The sequence below is a fragment of the Diadema antillarum genome, unplaced genomic scaffold, assembly GCF_040938485.1.
Source record: "Diadema antillarum isolate AM-2024a unplaced genomic scaffold, OU_Dant_1.0 scf00000112, whole genome shotgun sequence".
NCBI lineage: Eukaryota > Metazoa > Echinodermata > Echinoidea > Diadematoida > Diadematidae > Diadema > Diadema antillarum.
Window position 1 is genome coordinate 3,802,630 of NW_027271001.1, and position 15,046 is coordinate 3,817,675.

At 39.3% G+C, this 15,046-nt stretch overlaps 1 protein-coding gene across 1 annotated transcript in view; it reads right to left on the bottom strand.

Moving 5' to 3' along the window:
• Positions 1 to 446: 446 nt before the first annotated feature.
• LOC139719593 (xaa-Pro aminopeptidase 1-like) overlaps positions 447 to 15,046 on the bottom strand; it is a 28,030-nt gene continuing 13,430 nt past the window's right edge. The window contains exons 15-24 of the mRNA XM_071631004.1: positions 14,876 to 14,953; positions 14,359 to 14,430; positions 13,800 to 13,926; positions 13,010 to 13,079; positions 12,231 to 12,335; positions 11,476 to 11,547; positions 10,959 to 11,056; positions 9,659 to 9,775; positions 9,038 to 9,246; positions 447 to 723 (exon numbers count right to left, since the gene is read on the bottom strand). Coding sequence (XP_071487105.1) covers positions 447 to 723; positions 9,038 to 9,246; positions 9,659 to 9,775; positions 10,959 to 11,056; positions 11,476 to 11,547; positions 12,231 to 12,335; positions 13,010 to 13,079; positions 13,800 to 13,926; positions 14,359 to 14,430; positions 14,876 to 14,953 — 1,225 coding nt within the window. The remainder of the gene's footprint in view (positions 724 to 9,037; positions 9,247 to 9,658; positions 9,776 to 10,958; positions 11,057 to 11,475; positions 11,548 to 12,230; positions 12,336 to 13,009; positions 13,080 to 13,799; positions 13,927 to 14,358; positions 14,431 to 14,875; positions 14,954 to 15,046) is intronic.

The window sequence follows — 15,046 nt, forward strand, 5'->3', positions numbered from 1 at the left end:
CGGAATGCCCCTGAATACCTCAGTGAACTCATCAAGCCATATCATTCAGATCGTAATCAACGTTCAGAATTAAAGAATCTCCTGTACGTCTGAAATAAGTGTCAAACCTAAACATTTTGTAGGCCCTATTGTGATAGCGTGGGCCGCTTTCGGGATTTTGGCGGATCGGTGTTTACGACGCCGCTGGTGGAGGTGGTGGTATCGTAATGTCGTCGGGATCTGGGGGTGTTTCATCAATTTTGTCAGCGCTGACAAGTTGTCAGTCTCTGACAATAACCATAGTAACAGTCAGTGACCAGAGCAACTCAACCAATCAAAACCAAGGATTTTGCTGAAAATTGTCAGGGACTGACAACTTGTCAGCGCTGACTAAATTGATGAAACATCCCCAGGCGACGGATTCTCGACGGATTCCGCGGATTCTTCGCATCAGATGACAGAGTCGTTCATGTCTCCTTCTGCAACAGGCCTCCCAGCTGTCCACGAGTCAAAGAGGGAATCACGAGGACGATCGAGGGAGGAATGCTTTTCACAAGTTCGAAGAACGTGTGGAAAACGTTCCTCGATGCCGACCTGTTCCGCCACACGGTTTCTGCGAGGTGGGTCTCAAAGTTGGTCATGCTGGTACCATTTATCCTCTTGAAATGGACCTTTGCATGCTTCCACGCCCCCTCTAGATCCTGTTCGTATGCACCTTGATCACTTCGCCGCTTAGTATTATTGCTGGTTGGGTGTCCAATACATTGACACCTTAATGTTTTTCTATGGAAATATCTCACGATTTGCCTGAAATTGTACTCACGTGTAAAGAAAATACTCTTAATTCACAAGCGCGTATTAACAATACGATTTGCGGTACACGCTCCAAGACAGAACTGCTTCGAACGCGTGGGCCTGGGTGTTATTTTGACGCACTCATTGCCCCGTAATTTTGAAACCGACACGGTCCCTCTATTGAAAATAAGTGTGAAATGCACGAAAAGCCTTTCCAATATGCATTCATATTCAACGGTAAGATTATTTTGCTGTTGATCTTGTTTATTGTCGGATTTTTCAGTAATATTTGGACATCTTCAAAAGCCAGAATCGGAGTTCTCGGCCCCTATTGAAAATGCATCTCCTACCAACTAAGCTTTCCTCCAACTCGATCTCTCCACGGAATTTCTCAATCTCTGTGTAATACAGATCGTGGACAAACGGTTTACAGAGGTCTCTCATGTTGTTCGCCCAATTTATAGATGACACCGAATATCCCGTTCCAGACATGTTTCAGACTTGCCTCAGGTTGGGATGAAAATAGCGACAACCCGGTGAACAGGAGGATGTCTCGAACGTCGAAGTGAGTATGAGCATGGACCTAACAGAAAGGTCCATGGTTCGAAGAATGAGTTCTTCGTAACGCAGTATCAAACATGGTCCCTCGGCCTCTCCTACCTTTCTAGGTAGGTGTCCAACACTGGAAACCGACACCCCTCTATTGCGCGTACGCGAAGAACGAAAATGCATGTATGAGACAACGCCAGTGCAGTCGTTAATTGATCTATTCTTCACTGGGGATATGGAAATATCCCAAATATTAGGTTCCCCCCGCAGAAAAACCCCCAATAATAAACCATAACAACAGCCGACGTGGTGTCATTGTTTTGCTGCAAAACAATGATACCATGTCATATTATGAATGCACGATGCAAAAGCAGTACGTGCACTTCACACGTATTGGCAATTTAGAGGGTAGGGGTGTCGGCTTCAAAGTACGGCGTAATCGAGTGCAGGAAAATGACACCCCACTCGTTCTAGCGCGCGTATCTCTAATCGCATTTTCAACACGCGTTCGTGAATTCGAAATATTTTCTCCACGTGATTAAAAGTTCAGGCAAATTGTGTGATTTTTTTTTTAAATAGAAAAACTTAAGGGTGTCGATGTATAAGACACCCAACCCTACATTTTTGCCCAAAAACTTCTCAGATCAATATTGACCGCACTACAAGGCCTTATATCCCTTAGCCACTCCCATATCTGTCCCTCTTCTAACAAGCCAAATAGGCCTAATCCAAAGAAATTCCATGGATTTGAAAAATCCGAAAATGTGGTGGTATAGGCATATAGAAGGATCACCCAACCGCGTACTGAAACCGTTGTTAGGGAGTGAGTCAACTCAGTTGAAAGAATAAACGAATGTAAAATGCAATACAATTTTCGAATAACTATACAAAATAAATCACTACCAACCGTTCGATATTTGCGTCATTAAGGGGCAAGACGGATCTCATCACGAACGCATGGTCTTCATCTCATGAACGCATCGTTTCGATAGCGCATCTTCATGTCTTCCAAACGCACTGGGTCTTGCTTTCTCAGTGCAGCTTGGTGAACAAAACTAGGTATCGCGCATTCATCGGTGTCCTTGATAGCTTAACCAGTCTCTCTTTTATTATCATGCTCATACTTTATGTCCCCCTCCCCTCCCACGTATATTAGTGCAGTAATCAGCACGTATTCATAAGCCCCGTTTCCTCTTCTTTTCTATTCAAGCCGCACTATAAACCATCTGCCTATACGAATTCAGCTTGATAAATATCATCGTCTCTCTCATTTACTTTATGTCCCTCCTCCATACTGTATAATAATGCGGTAATCATCATCATCATCGTCATCATCTTCTTCTTCTGGTTAAAAGCATGCCTTTGCAATAAGCTCTTGCAGACTGTAATAAGCACGTATAATTCATAAACCCCGTTTCCCCCTGTTTTTTTCCAATTCAAGCCGCACTAACCATCTTCCTAAAGAAGAGGTTAATTAACCTTGACAGATATCTTTGTCTCGTCTCTCTTAGTCTTACTTTATATCTTCACCTCCTCGGCCTCCCAGATCAAAGACGATTTGTAGGGCACGTACCGCGCACTTAATCTTTAATATTGGAAGCTAAAAAAAGACCTTTGTCTGCACGTATCCTTGATAATAGCCTCATCTCTTTTATGGTCATACTTTATGCTTGCCCCCCCCCCCCCCCAAAAAAAAAAAAAAAAAAAAAAAAAAAAAAGATCAGGAGACTTTTCCTTGGTGTTACATGCCGGAACTATTTTCCCACAACCACATCAGCAAGGACATTTTTTGTATTTCATGTTTATTTTTTATTATCATTATTTTCTTTGTCGTTCGGGGGAACATAAAGTATGAGAACGCCGGATTGATATCTATTCAGAAGTACATGCAAAGCGAAAGATAGAGTGCATATGTCAGTTTTGTAATGGCTACAAAATGTATTTACATACAGTAATCATCAGTAGGGCACCTACATTATTCTCCTCTTACATGTCCGTCAGTGTTGTTTATTCTAATTACTTGGCGTATACAGTTCGACCTCGATTATCCGGCCATGTCGGGACCGGCACTCATCCAAATAAGCGAATTGGCCGGATATGGGAGACACAATATAGCTGCCGTCCAAGCTACCGTCCCAGTGCACTGGCAGCTAGGCAGGTAGCGTACCCCGCAACGGTGGTGTAATCTATGCCAGCCTGCGCAAAATTGTAGTCCCTTCTTCACAAAAATAAAGTATATCTTTATGTGAAATTCATACATGTTTTACCTCATTTCTGTCGGGAATATTGTAGGTAAATCGTCTGAGTTTTTTTAGAAATTTTAATTGAGTTTAAAGTCACTGTTTTTTTCTCAATTTTTGGATGAAAAAAAAAAGGTCCTTCACTGCGTGAACGCGTCCGGATAATAGAGATTTCCGGATAAAAGGACGCCGGATAATCGAGGTCGAACTGTATTGATTGATTTTGCAGCGTTGATTCTAGTCTGGTAGATTTTACTCACTCTGAGTTTGAAATTATTGTGATGAGCTTTGTGGGTTTGTTCAGTGCAGCCTACAGCGACGTGTATGAAAGTTTCGTGATTGAGATTAGATAGTAGAACTCTCTCTCTCTCTCTCTCTCTCTCTCTATATATATATATATATATATATATATATAGGCCTATAGGTTCTAATGTAGACCCAAACTTTAGTCTCAACTCCTGTGAAAGTTCGGATGACAAAAATCATTTCTACCATAATCTTTTTTTTTTTTAGATGTTAGATTGTATTTTAGTGTTGAATGAAATGATTGATTTATAAAGGTAATACTTCGAAATATTGGAATTATACGACATTGCGATATACATCATATGCCATTTAGACGATACTATTGTTCTGTTGGTAGATCCTGATGAAGACTTGATGACAGGCCGAAGGTTCGATTAAAAGGGAGAACAAGATCGAGAACAACATCCGCCTCAAGTCTGATTTCTTTCACTACATATATATATATATATATATATATATATATATATATATATATACATATATATATATACATATATATATATATATATATATATATATATATCAATTAATCTACTTTGCCTTTTTGCCCTTGGTATAGAAAAATTTGTAACTAATTTGTTACTATAATATGTACTTCAAATTTGATGTGAAAGCTTAGCATTTTTGTTTGATTCGTCACGGTTGACTGCTCACATGAAAATGACCCCGTTGCGCGATGGGATAAAGACCAAGCTCGACAGAGTTATTCCAAAATACCCCCCCCCCCCCCCACAAGTCATGCGGTCATTCGACAATTAGATAGCGATTTATTAAGCTGATTAGGGATGCAGCCTTGAATTAAAAATAAATAAATTTAAGACACGAACATCATTAGCGGGAACATTTCATTGAATTTATTTACTCTTAAAACAGTACAGCAACCAGTACATTGAATTCAAAATGACGCATAAGCTTGTGCTCCTTCAAATGGAAAGAAAAAACAACAACAACAAAGAATACCCTGGAGAGCCACTGTGAAACAAAAGATGTCGCGCGTTCTGCACTTAATCAAGTAATGTGAACTTACTTACGTCGATCAGCATCATTCTGTCTATGGTATTGAACATTCAACGGTTGACGCAAGTAATGCTCGTATTCTTCCAATATTTTCTGCCATCACTTAAAATTCCCAGCACCCTGCTATGACTCACTGTCATATTTCCTGGAGATCGGCCATACCTTCTTCAACAAAACTCGTAGTTGACCAAATTAAAATGCACCGTCTACGTAGAAGAAATACCTATAAGATGATAAAGAGTCCAAAAGAGTCGCACATGGGACTTTCATCTACCATTGATTATAATAACCTTTTGACGACACAATTGCAATGCATGTCGATGTCAACCGTAGAAACAATGATGCTATCGATACGAAGGATTAGAGGCTGCGATTGTAAGTAAGCAAATTCACAACGATAAATTTGTCAATGCAATCTTGGGCAGGCAAGCGCGCGTCTTTACCAACCAATAACTTATTAAGCAAGTTGTTTTATAAATCTGTTGGTCTGTGTTGTATATGTCTTTTTTTTTGTATACATGAATACATGATTTTGCGTTTATTTTGGAACTGAAATGCAGAAATCAAACCATATCAAAGCAAATCAAATCAATATTTAAGACAATTGAATAACATTTCCCTCAGTCTACAGGTTACGACATCATACCGTATTAATGCCGATACACACGTAGAAAAAAGTACTGTACTGGTTAATTGACAAGACATAATTATACTACATGAAAACTAGAGTAACTGCATTATCACCCTTGAGCATCGTAAGAAGCTTTAGATCTGCGATGCGAACGCTAAGACGCCGCTATTGGGCAAAAAATGGTGTTCTGCACATGCGCGAAACAGCTGTTTCCATTGTCCAACCTGGAAGGAGCGTCGTGAACAACAGCGTCGCAGATCAAACGCTCGCTGATGTTGCTGCTGTGAACACAGCTGTCTTTGAATGCGTACGCAATAGTAGGCAATTAAATGCATTAAAAAAAAATCACACACGTTGTCATCATTTTTGTTAAATTAGCCACAAACAAAATGAGACATAAGATTGAACATTTTGATTTATGATAATATGAGATGACAGATGAGGGGAACCATATTATCTGGTCATTAATAAATGATAAGTCTTGAAACAAGACCACGAGGTTGATAATTCATCATTAGTTCCATACAAACTAGACCTTGTACGTATTACTGACAGGCAGAGCCACAAAGAAGTACTAGAAGCTTCGAGGCACTAAAAAAGACGATCACACATCCGAAAGCAGACTGGTCACATGTACATTCACGTGTTGTTATGTACTTATTGAAAATCAAGTAATGTACTCACAGCACAATCAGCTTCAACAGTAAGACGTTTACATTTCTTTTTATGTCTCAAAGATCTCGGAGGAAATTAAATAACAGGGGTATATCTTGCCAACCAATAAAGGAAAATTCAGCGCACGACATGCACACTTCCCTGTTAGAAATTCTCACACGCACTCAACGCACACGCACTCAACGCACACGCACTCACGCACAAGCACCCCGTACATATGAATATACAAACATACACACACGTATGCACAAATACATAAAATGTAGTGACCTATACATTGGCACAATTGCTTGAAGAGTAAGAATAAGTATATTGATATAGGAAAGTAAAAACTTCTCACGTTTTTGGGACAAACAAAGAATCATTGGTATAGTGACGTCTATGACCACAAATATTATAATACCGACAGCACAGAGTATTCTAGTACATGTACTGTTTTTGTTACACAAAATCAATGAGTTTCAAATCAATTTCTGAAATAAATCCGAACACAATTACTTTTGTATCTAACATGGAACATCAAAACCGATAGGTTACTATGGCGAGGTATCATTGGCACAGTATACCATAGCATACAATCATGACTTGTATTCCTCTATATATTGTGACTCCAAACATGGTGAGCACGGAAATCTCGGAAGCACTTGTCAATATCCATGGTGACGTGATTATTTCAGTGTTATGAACATCAAATCAGACGCCAAATACTCGTGATTTTGTTTCATAGTTCTTGGGTGATTGGAGGAAGGAAAACCTCGAAAGAACGAAAAGTTAACGTAAAAATGTCTTCAGTCAGAATGTCAGTGGCGCTAAAATATCGAATCCATTCAAATCAATTTGCTAAGGCAAGATGACACAACCACACACGTGCCCGAAACAGAAAATATCTTTGAATTACAAAAAAAAAAAAGGTAATGGAAGTCCATGCATTCCATAGATTAAATCCAACTAAATCGATTAAATCATGACATAAAGAGAAAATCACAACTTGTCGCACTTCAACTAATAATCACTTTGTTATCATGAAAAGGGGGAGCATTTTCAGATACCTTTGAAAAGGCCAACCATGAATGTTTTGTCAGAAAAAAAAAAATCGTAAAAAATTCACAGAACAAAAAATTTAATAAAAAGCACGCGATCAAGATTCCTCAACCAACAGCAACTTCACAGTGGCCCTAAAGAAAAGCATTTTGAATGTAATGGCATCTAAAAATGAATACGTAAAAACCTGCAATTCAGCCTAGTTTCAGTAGATCACATTTCCTAAATAAATACTGTGGCCATCGAATAAACACTGATATTAATCTAACAATCATTCAATTGTGACTCCTTCTCTACTGGATTCCTACGAGATCACTGAATGAGCACCATAGATATGATCGCATCTAACCGGAGTCCATGGTACACCTTCGAAAAAATGAAATTAACCACGCTTTTTTCCCTCTTTTCAAAAGGCTAATGCTACAGGCCAGGAAATACACCCTGTGCGTGTTTGAATCAAATTTAATGATTTAGCAGCATCACAGCAAAATTCAACTGTGTTCATAACAAGGTTAACTATTATTATGACCTTGTATCGTTTTCTTTATTGTTCCCCCTACCAACTTGCAGCATGGCTTTGATGTAAGGCTATTATGTGTGCACGCATTCAATAGGGAGTACTCACAGGCGGAATACCAACCTAGCCCGTGGATCCTGGTCCGTCAGACAATTTTATCATGAACTGCAATAACTGCACTTCCATGGTAAAAGCTGAGCAACAACGAATCAGCTCTGAGAATTTCAAGTCTTCATTGAGGTAATTTCATTAATCATCTATTAAACAAATGCTGAAGCTAAGAGCTAAGTTGAATATAATTCACGACAATAGGAGACAAATGTATATTATCATTATGGCAACCACAGAAGAAGTCTTTGGTCATCAAAAATGCACCCCGCGAGATGTTTCTGTTCTACCATATGCAAGGGCGGATCCAGGAATTCCGTAAAGAGGGTTCGCCACTACAAAATTGAAGGGGGTGCATGCACCCCATTTCTTCTTTTTATTTCTTTTGTTTTAACAACAAAAAAAGGCCTGGTGCGCCCCCTGGATCCACCACTGATATGAAACAAGTCTGATTACAGACATTGTGAGCTCACAGCTACAAGCATGAAAAGAACGAACTTACTTTGTATTCAAAATACCTCTACGGATTCACATGAACGTAAAGAGTGCAATGGTATACATCACAAGTCATTCATCACATCATAAAAACAACAGTCTGTATCTTCTTTATACAGAAAGCTAAACGCTAAGTCAAAGATTATTCACGACAATAGGAATTTCACTATGCGATGAGAAAAATCTGACAAGAGTCATGACCTACTATTTTGTTCAAACTCTCTTTCTGAATAACCAGTTGAAGATGTAGAAAGGCACAGCCTTTTTATGTGCACATGTATAGGTCATGATGCAGATTCTGCATCAGAAAACTACAGGCCTGCAAGAATCAAAAAAAAAAAAAGAAATCACCTGGCGTGTACGAGTGAAAGTACTGAGAAATCATTACTACAGTGCACATCAATTTTCTGTCCAATAAAGCACATTGGTCCCATAAGACTGACTTTAAAAAGTACAATGCCACATGGAATAATGGGAAAGACAGACAGGTGCATAATATACAAATCATACCATTTTCCATGTCACTAAAAATCTCATTATTCTAAGAGGGGACAGCCACCTTGATTTTGTAGTTTTTTTTCTTTTCTGGCTGTGTTGGATTTATCTTCTGTAAGACCATGGCTAGATGATTTAAAGACATTGCGTAAGAAAGTGTATGAAATATGCAGCCAAAATAGAGATTACTAAATTCTTGACACAAGAGACGCTATGATGGAGCAGACGGTCACAATAATTGCAGTCGTTGTCATGGAGATGGATGGGGCGCCCCCAATGTACTCCCACCTGTATTTCTGGAAGCGTGTTCTCCGCTCCAGCCACCGCCGCGCTGTGCCGGAGAGGCGATTGCCCAACTCGTTATTAATCTTCTTGTTGTACTCGTTGTACCACGTCAACTGGAGGGAGGAGAGACAGAAGGAAAGAAGACTAATGCACAAGAATTCAGTGACGGAGGTTGAGAGAAACTGTTGCTTGAAGCAATCGAGAACCCCCCCCCCCCCCCCGACAAAGAGTCTTTAATTTTCACCCTTGATGGGTAGAATTAAACATCAGGAAATGACAGATTACTGTCAGATTACATCATTGTAGGATAGAGACTACAAATTGACTAATCGATCGACTGATTGATTCATTCATTATTGACTGATATATCATTGGTTCCATCTAGTTCCATTTTTCCATTTTACGGGTCATGCAGTTCATGTGCTTATGAACAGCAAATATGCCACAAGCAAGCACTCATGCATTTTTAAAGAAAATGATCTTGCTTATGAGTGTATGATAAAAGCACGACGTTTTCCTCCTTACCTGTTTTCGAGTAAAGTACTCGAACTTGATCAGCCTTGGCTCAAAGGGGACCAGGGAGACGGTCTCGAACTTGAGATACTGCACGTCATCATCCTCGTCTTCATTCAGCTCTTCGTACTGAAGAGAATACAGAAATGGCAAGACCCTTAACATGATTATCCAACTCTTTCAAGGGTGATGTAATTTTACACGTTGGTATCAAAGGTTGGAGCAAAGCATCTCTATGATTTGCGTACACACACACACACACACACACACGCACACACACGCACACACACACAAAACAACAACAACAACAACTCTTGGTTCCATTACAGTGAATACAGAGAGAGAGAGAAAAAAAAAAAAACATCCACGCAGCTAATCACCTCTCCATCTTCGCCTAGAAATACTTAGTAACTTTATAGGGTCGAAGTCAAACCCGAGGCAGAATTCCTGGGGCTTAAGTGGATATAATGATCTTTCAAAAAGGCGAGTCATAAGTGCAAGCTCATCGCAAATTAGAGTCAGAACTTTTCATCTTAAGTCGACGCGGTAAATAACATTAACGACTGGAAGGAAGACACGGTTAATTTGGAATTTAGAAGGGTTTCCATCCGATCCTCTTGGCAAGACTACGAAGACAGGATATAAGGTGGAACAATGTCGTTCTCGTATACCACATGTCATTAAGCCGTTGAAGACTAGCCCTGAGTAATACTCGGGAAGGTGTCTATAATATGGGAAATGCATATTCATCCGTAGCAAAAATCAGCTCGTCCTCAACAGGTTAAGGAATAAGATTATTGGAAATTCTTACTAAGTGACTGACAAAGAAGGCGACCCCTTGCAAAAATGTTATGCTGCAACATAGAGGTGTATATTCTTGGTATATTAACTTCTTTGTGGAGCTATAGAAAACCTGAAGTTCTATAGAAAACTTAGTGTTACAACGTGGTTTATTTGTATGTAAAACAACTTATATTTTTCTGTATGAAATAAAAAGAGATCAGTAGATTTTCGCCAATTTTGTCAATTTCTAGAGCAAGCGAAGAAGGTATGCTAGACGAATTATGTATGAAAACACTAAAGGTTTTGTATCTAATACGAATTGGAATCGTATTCATATCTATATATTTATAGATTATACATATTTAGACGTTTTGCAGCTGCCTGTAACATTGTATTGTCTTTATGTATCTCATTATGCAACTTCTATTTTGTACCTGAACGTTAAGTGAATAACATTTCATCGTCAAAAAAAAAAATCCTTCTTTGTGGTGTAACAATCACTACAGAGTACACAGAGCATAACACCTACCTGAGGATCAATTCTCACGACCTGTAGCACGTTGGTGACTCGAACGCCGAAGTCGTTCTCTCGATTGCCGTCGGGGTCGCGGTAATAATATCCGGGACCTGAGGGAGAGGGGAGCAGGATATAACAAAAAATTATTACGTAATAATGCATGCGTCTCGATAGCAAAATGAGTGAAGTTCAAAATGAGGTTCCACGGAATATAGAAATCAATAGGTATCGTAAAAGGGAATTAACACACGGAAAGAAATTAAAAACTCTCCAAAACTTTCTTATTTCATGCTTGGTTTCGATAAAACATCTAACATTTTGTACCGTTGATCTGATTATTTCTATCAACTACATTGTAATCAATAGTGCATTGGCATTAAACTCTAACTGCCAAAACCCATGACGCTGGTTAGGCTAGGTCACACATGAAGGCTTTTTCATTGTTTTCATCCTTTTTGAAACTTCCTTTCTTTAAACCAGTACTCTTGACTTTCCTCCGTAAGACAGAATAGATGGGAGTGGCACGTACCGACAGACACAAACATGCTCCGGTTGAATGGTTGCTCGTCCAGTGTGTACCCCATATCGATAAAGACCGGACCTGCGGGAAAAAGACAAACGTGGTTTAGAGAACTTATTTATACTTAAGTTTACGAGGAGGGTTTACACGTTATACCTGTGTACATCACTCTGACAAAATTAAATGATTCTGAGTATATATCACTTCTGGAAAGATTAATTCATTTTAAAGGGAAGACGTGCAGTACATGCAACTGTTATAAAAGAAAATTTCTGATGAATTTACAGAAATAATAATGAGGCGTCCAACATTGTCAAATGATAGCGTCATGCCAAGGGTGCCACAAGGGCGTGGGGGGGGGGGGGGGGGGGATTGAACCCAGGTCCATCCCGTTGACAGCGTAGTATTTAGTCCCCTAGACCCCAGCATCTTCATTGGAACATGTAAGAAAAGAGCATTCTACTTCAATGATTTAACGTATGTTATCAAATTCTAAATGATTTGTTTTATATAACAATGAAACAAAGACCATTCCTGAATGCTAGACAAGTTTGTCAAGCAGTACTAAAAGTTTTGAAATTAAACGGGAGCAGAATGATGCCTGGGACAGATCCATTCTAGGACCTGAAGAAAAATAAACGTCCATAAATTGCAAAACTAAACAGGGCTATTCATATGAGTGCAAAATGGCAGAAGGTCGTTACTTGCCCAAAAATGCGAACGAGCAGTAACTAATATGCATTTACTCTTAAGTAAGGTATTACCTTCGTGAACGTTGAGGTACTGCCCGACGCCGTACCCAGTCGGGTGGAAATAGTCGAGGCCAACCTGCCAGAGATACTGGCGCGCCACAGCGTCCAAATCCCGACCTAGTAAGTCATGGTAGAACGGTAGAAACAGAAGGACGATAATGCTAGTTTTCAGAGAAAAACCTTGTTAATTAGTTTTATCTTCTGCTATCCTTCGTGTGGTGAATTACCTCAAGAATACACTTGTATCGGTATATAAAAGTGGTTTAGGCACAGAGATACATAATACGACATGCACAGTACGAAAAGTAATCAGGCGAAACAGGACACATGGCTTTCGATATCAGTCATTATTGCTAACTTATTATTTACGAGATGTGAAACAGGCGATTTACATTTTACACGATAGTATTTTTGTCTGCATGTGAAATCACGTCCAAATTTGGCGAAAACATCAAACAAGAGGGCATCAATCATTACCCTCATTTGAGTTGCAAAAGGCAGTAAGTCTTGTACTGACATAACAGCGGCATTTCGGTACTAAAATGGCCGAGTGTATAATTCAACTTCAGAAACTTCGTGATTGTGGATGTGTTGACGCATTATTTATTTATTGCATGGGATATTCCTCAAGTCATATCTCCTTTTCATGTTGACAAATGTGCTGTACAAGAAGTCAGTCTTCACAAATACTTTGACTACATGTACAAGTAAGAACGATAACAGTCAATAAAATATTGAAAGAAAACGATAAAGAGGACAAATATGTCATTGTAAATTGACTTGGCCATTACCGTAGACATTTGACTGGAAAGTAGTGTTGGACAGATCAATCAGCCCCATCACAACTCGAGTGTAGACTTCCTGTGGGGGCACAGAAGAGAGAAAGAGATGGGGAGGGGGGGAAGACAAAAAGAAGCATGAGGGCAGGGCAATGATTGGGTAAAAGAAGGTGGAAACAAGACGGAGAGGGAAATATGAGGATCGACATAAATATATTATGATCTAGAAGGACAACATTACAAAATTACGTAATCGAGCTCAAATTCAATCGCCTTTACGATATCATGTGTGTATTAGTGTTTTTATTTAGTAAATCATCATTTTTCATTTCCTGTAATTTTGACTGCCTGATTATCGGCACAGCGTTAATCATCTTCTTGGCAGCATTACCATCAAAGGCTCAAAGCAAGACATCTCATATCTCAAATTATTCCAAAATATTACCATAGATCTAGGTGATATGAGCTGATTGGAATCAAATAATTTGCTTCATATAGATACGCTATGACTTTATTGCAGTGAATGTAACAATCATTGTTCACCCCCTCCCAACCACACGCTCCACAAACACGACGGCAGCATTAACACTCAATCTTTCTTTAAACTCAATCGCTGAAATGTCAGACAAGCTGCAGTCAAGACATTTCAAAAGAAAACAAGCAATATGCAATTCAATGCACTCCCTCTGCTTTTTATTACTCATGGCAATAACACTATTGTTTGCGTGGTGTCATCCCGGGTGTCATCTTTTATCATGATTGCGATCGATATACGACTTTCCCTAATATCTCGATTTCTTACCTTTTGGAAATCTGTGGGAATGGAGGGATCGTAGGCTCGGTCGTAGTTATATCGATTTTCGTTCTCATTATCGCGATACTTTTCGATGGCGAAGTAGAACGTTCTGGAAAGTGTTGTTGTTCCTTCCCTGAAAAAGAAGGGTCAAAAACGAGTTTCAAGTAATCACGTTGTATGCTTTGGCGGCGTGTTTGAATTATTAGCTCACTCTATATGCAGCATTCCATTAATTCGTGAGAGTTTCTTCACATGCAGCCGAAACATGTGGGTTGGAAGCATCAATTTCCTCAATGAAGAAATTTGAAAATAGAAAGAACTAATCTCTCATAAAGATGAATGTGAGTGTAACGCTTTCGTATCCTCCACGAGATACATTACCACTATACTCGATCCTTTGACCTCTGCTTGTTAATCATATACCACTACATCAGCGACCCCTTTTACTCTTGTTACCACTTATCCCCACCACTATTTCTTCTACTTAACTACTTTCATAACTTCCCACTACCCATCATAAAATGCCACAAATTGATTATCATAAATGAAAGAATGTATCACATACCTGTACTGCCCTCCGATGTCGTAAAGAAACATCTTGCCGGTGGGCACGGCTACGCGTGCTTCCTCTATGGGACTGAGAGAAGGAAATGCGGTGAAATAAGAAATAGAACAGTTTTTCACCTAGCATTTACCTTCCCTTAATGCATCACAGTCAGTACATCATATTCTATACAAAGGATAATTGTAGTCGAAGATTATGCATCAAGAAATGAGGGGTTATCAAGCAGATACTTAAATGAAATGGATAATTCGAGGGCATATATATAAACAAATTGCAATCTATAGGCTAAGATTGCGATCTAAAAAAATAAACATATTGCTGTTTGGATCTCTAGTAGCAGGTGCTTTCTACATCCTTTATTTGAGTACAATGACACGCATCAAAGTAGTATTATCAAAGATCATATATGCAGATTATCAGTCTACATAATGGACACACATCCTGCCTGACACCATCCGATGTAGACTACTTGTTATAAGGACAAGAGAGGACCTGTTGCCAATGACACGAAACTTACTGGTAGTAGTAGTCGGCACTGTTTGGTCCAACGGCCGAAATAGTCTCGTAGCTGGGATATTGGTAGGTCGTGTGTCCTCTACATGATGGAGCGAAAAGACATGGGAGACAATTAAGATGGCAATACGAGGTTAAAATCAGCTATAATCAGTGGTGATGGAGCTGACGGCTG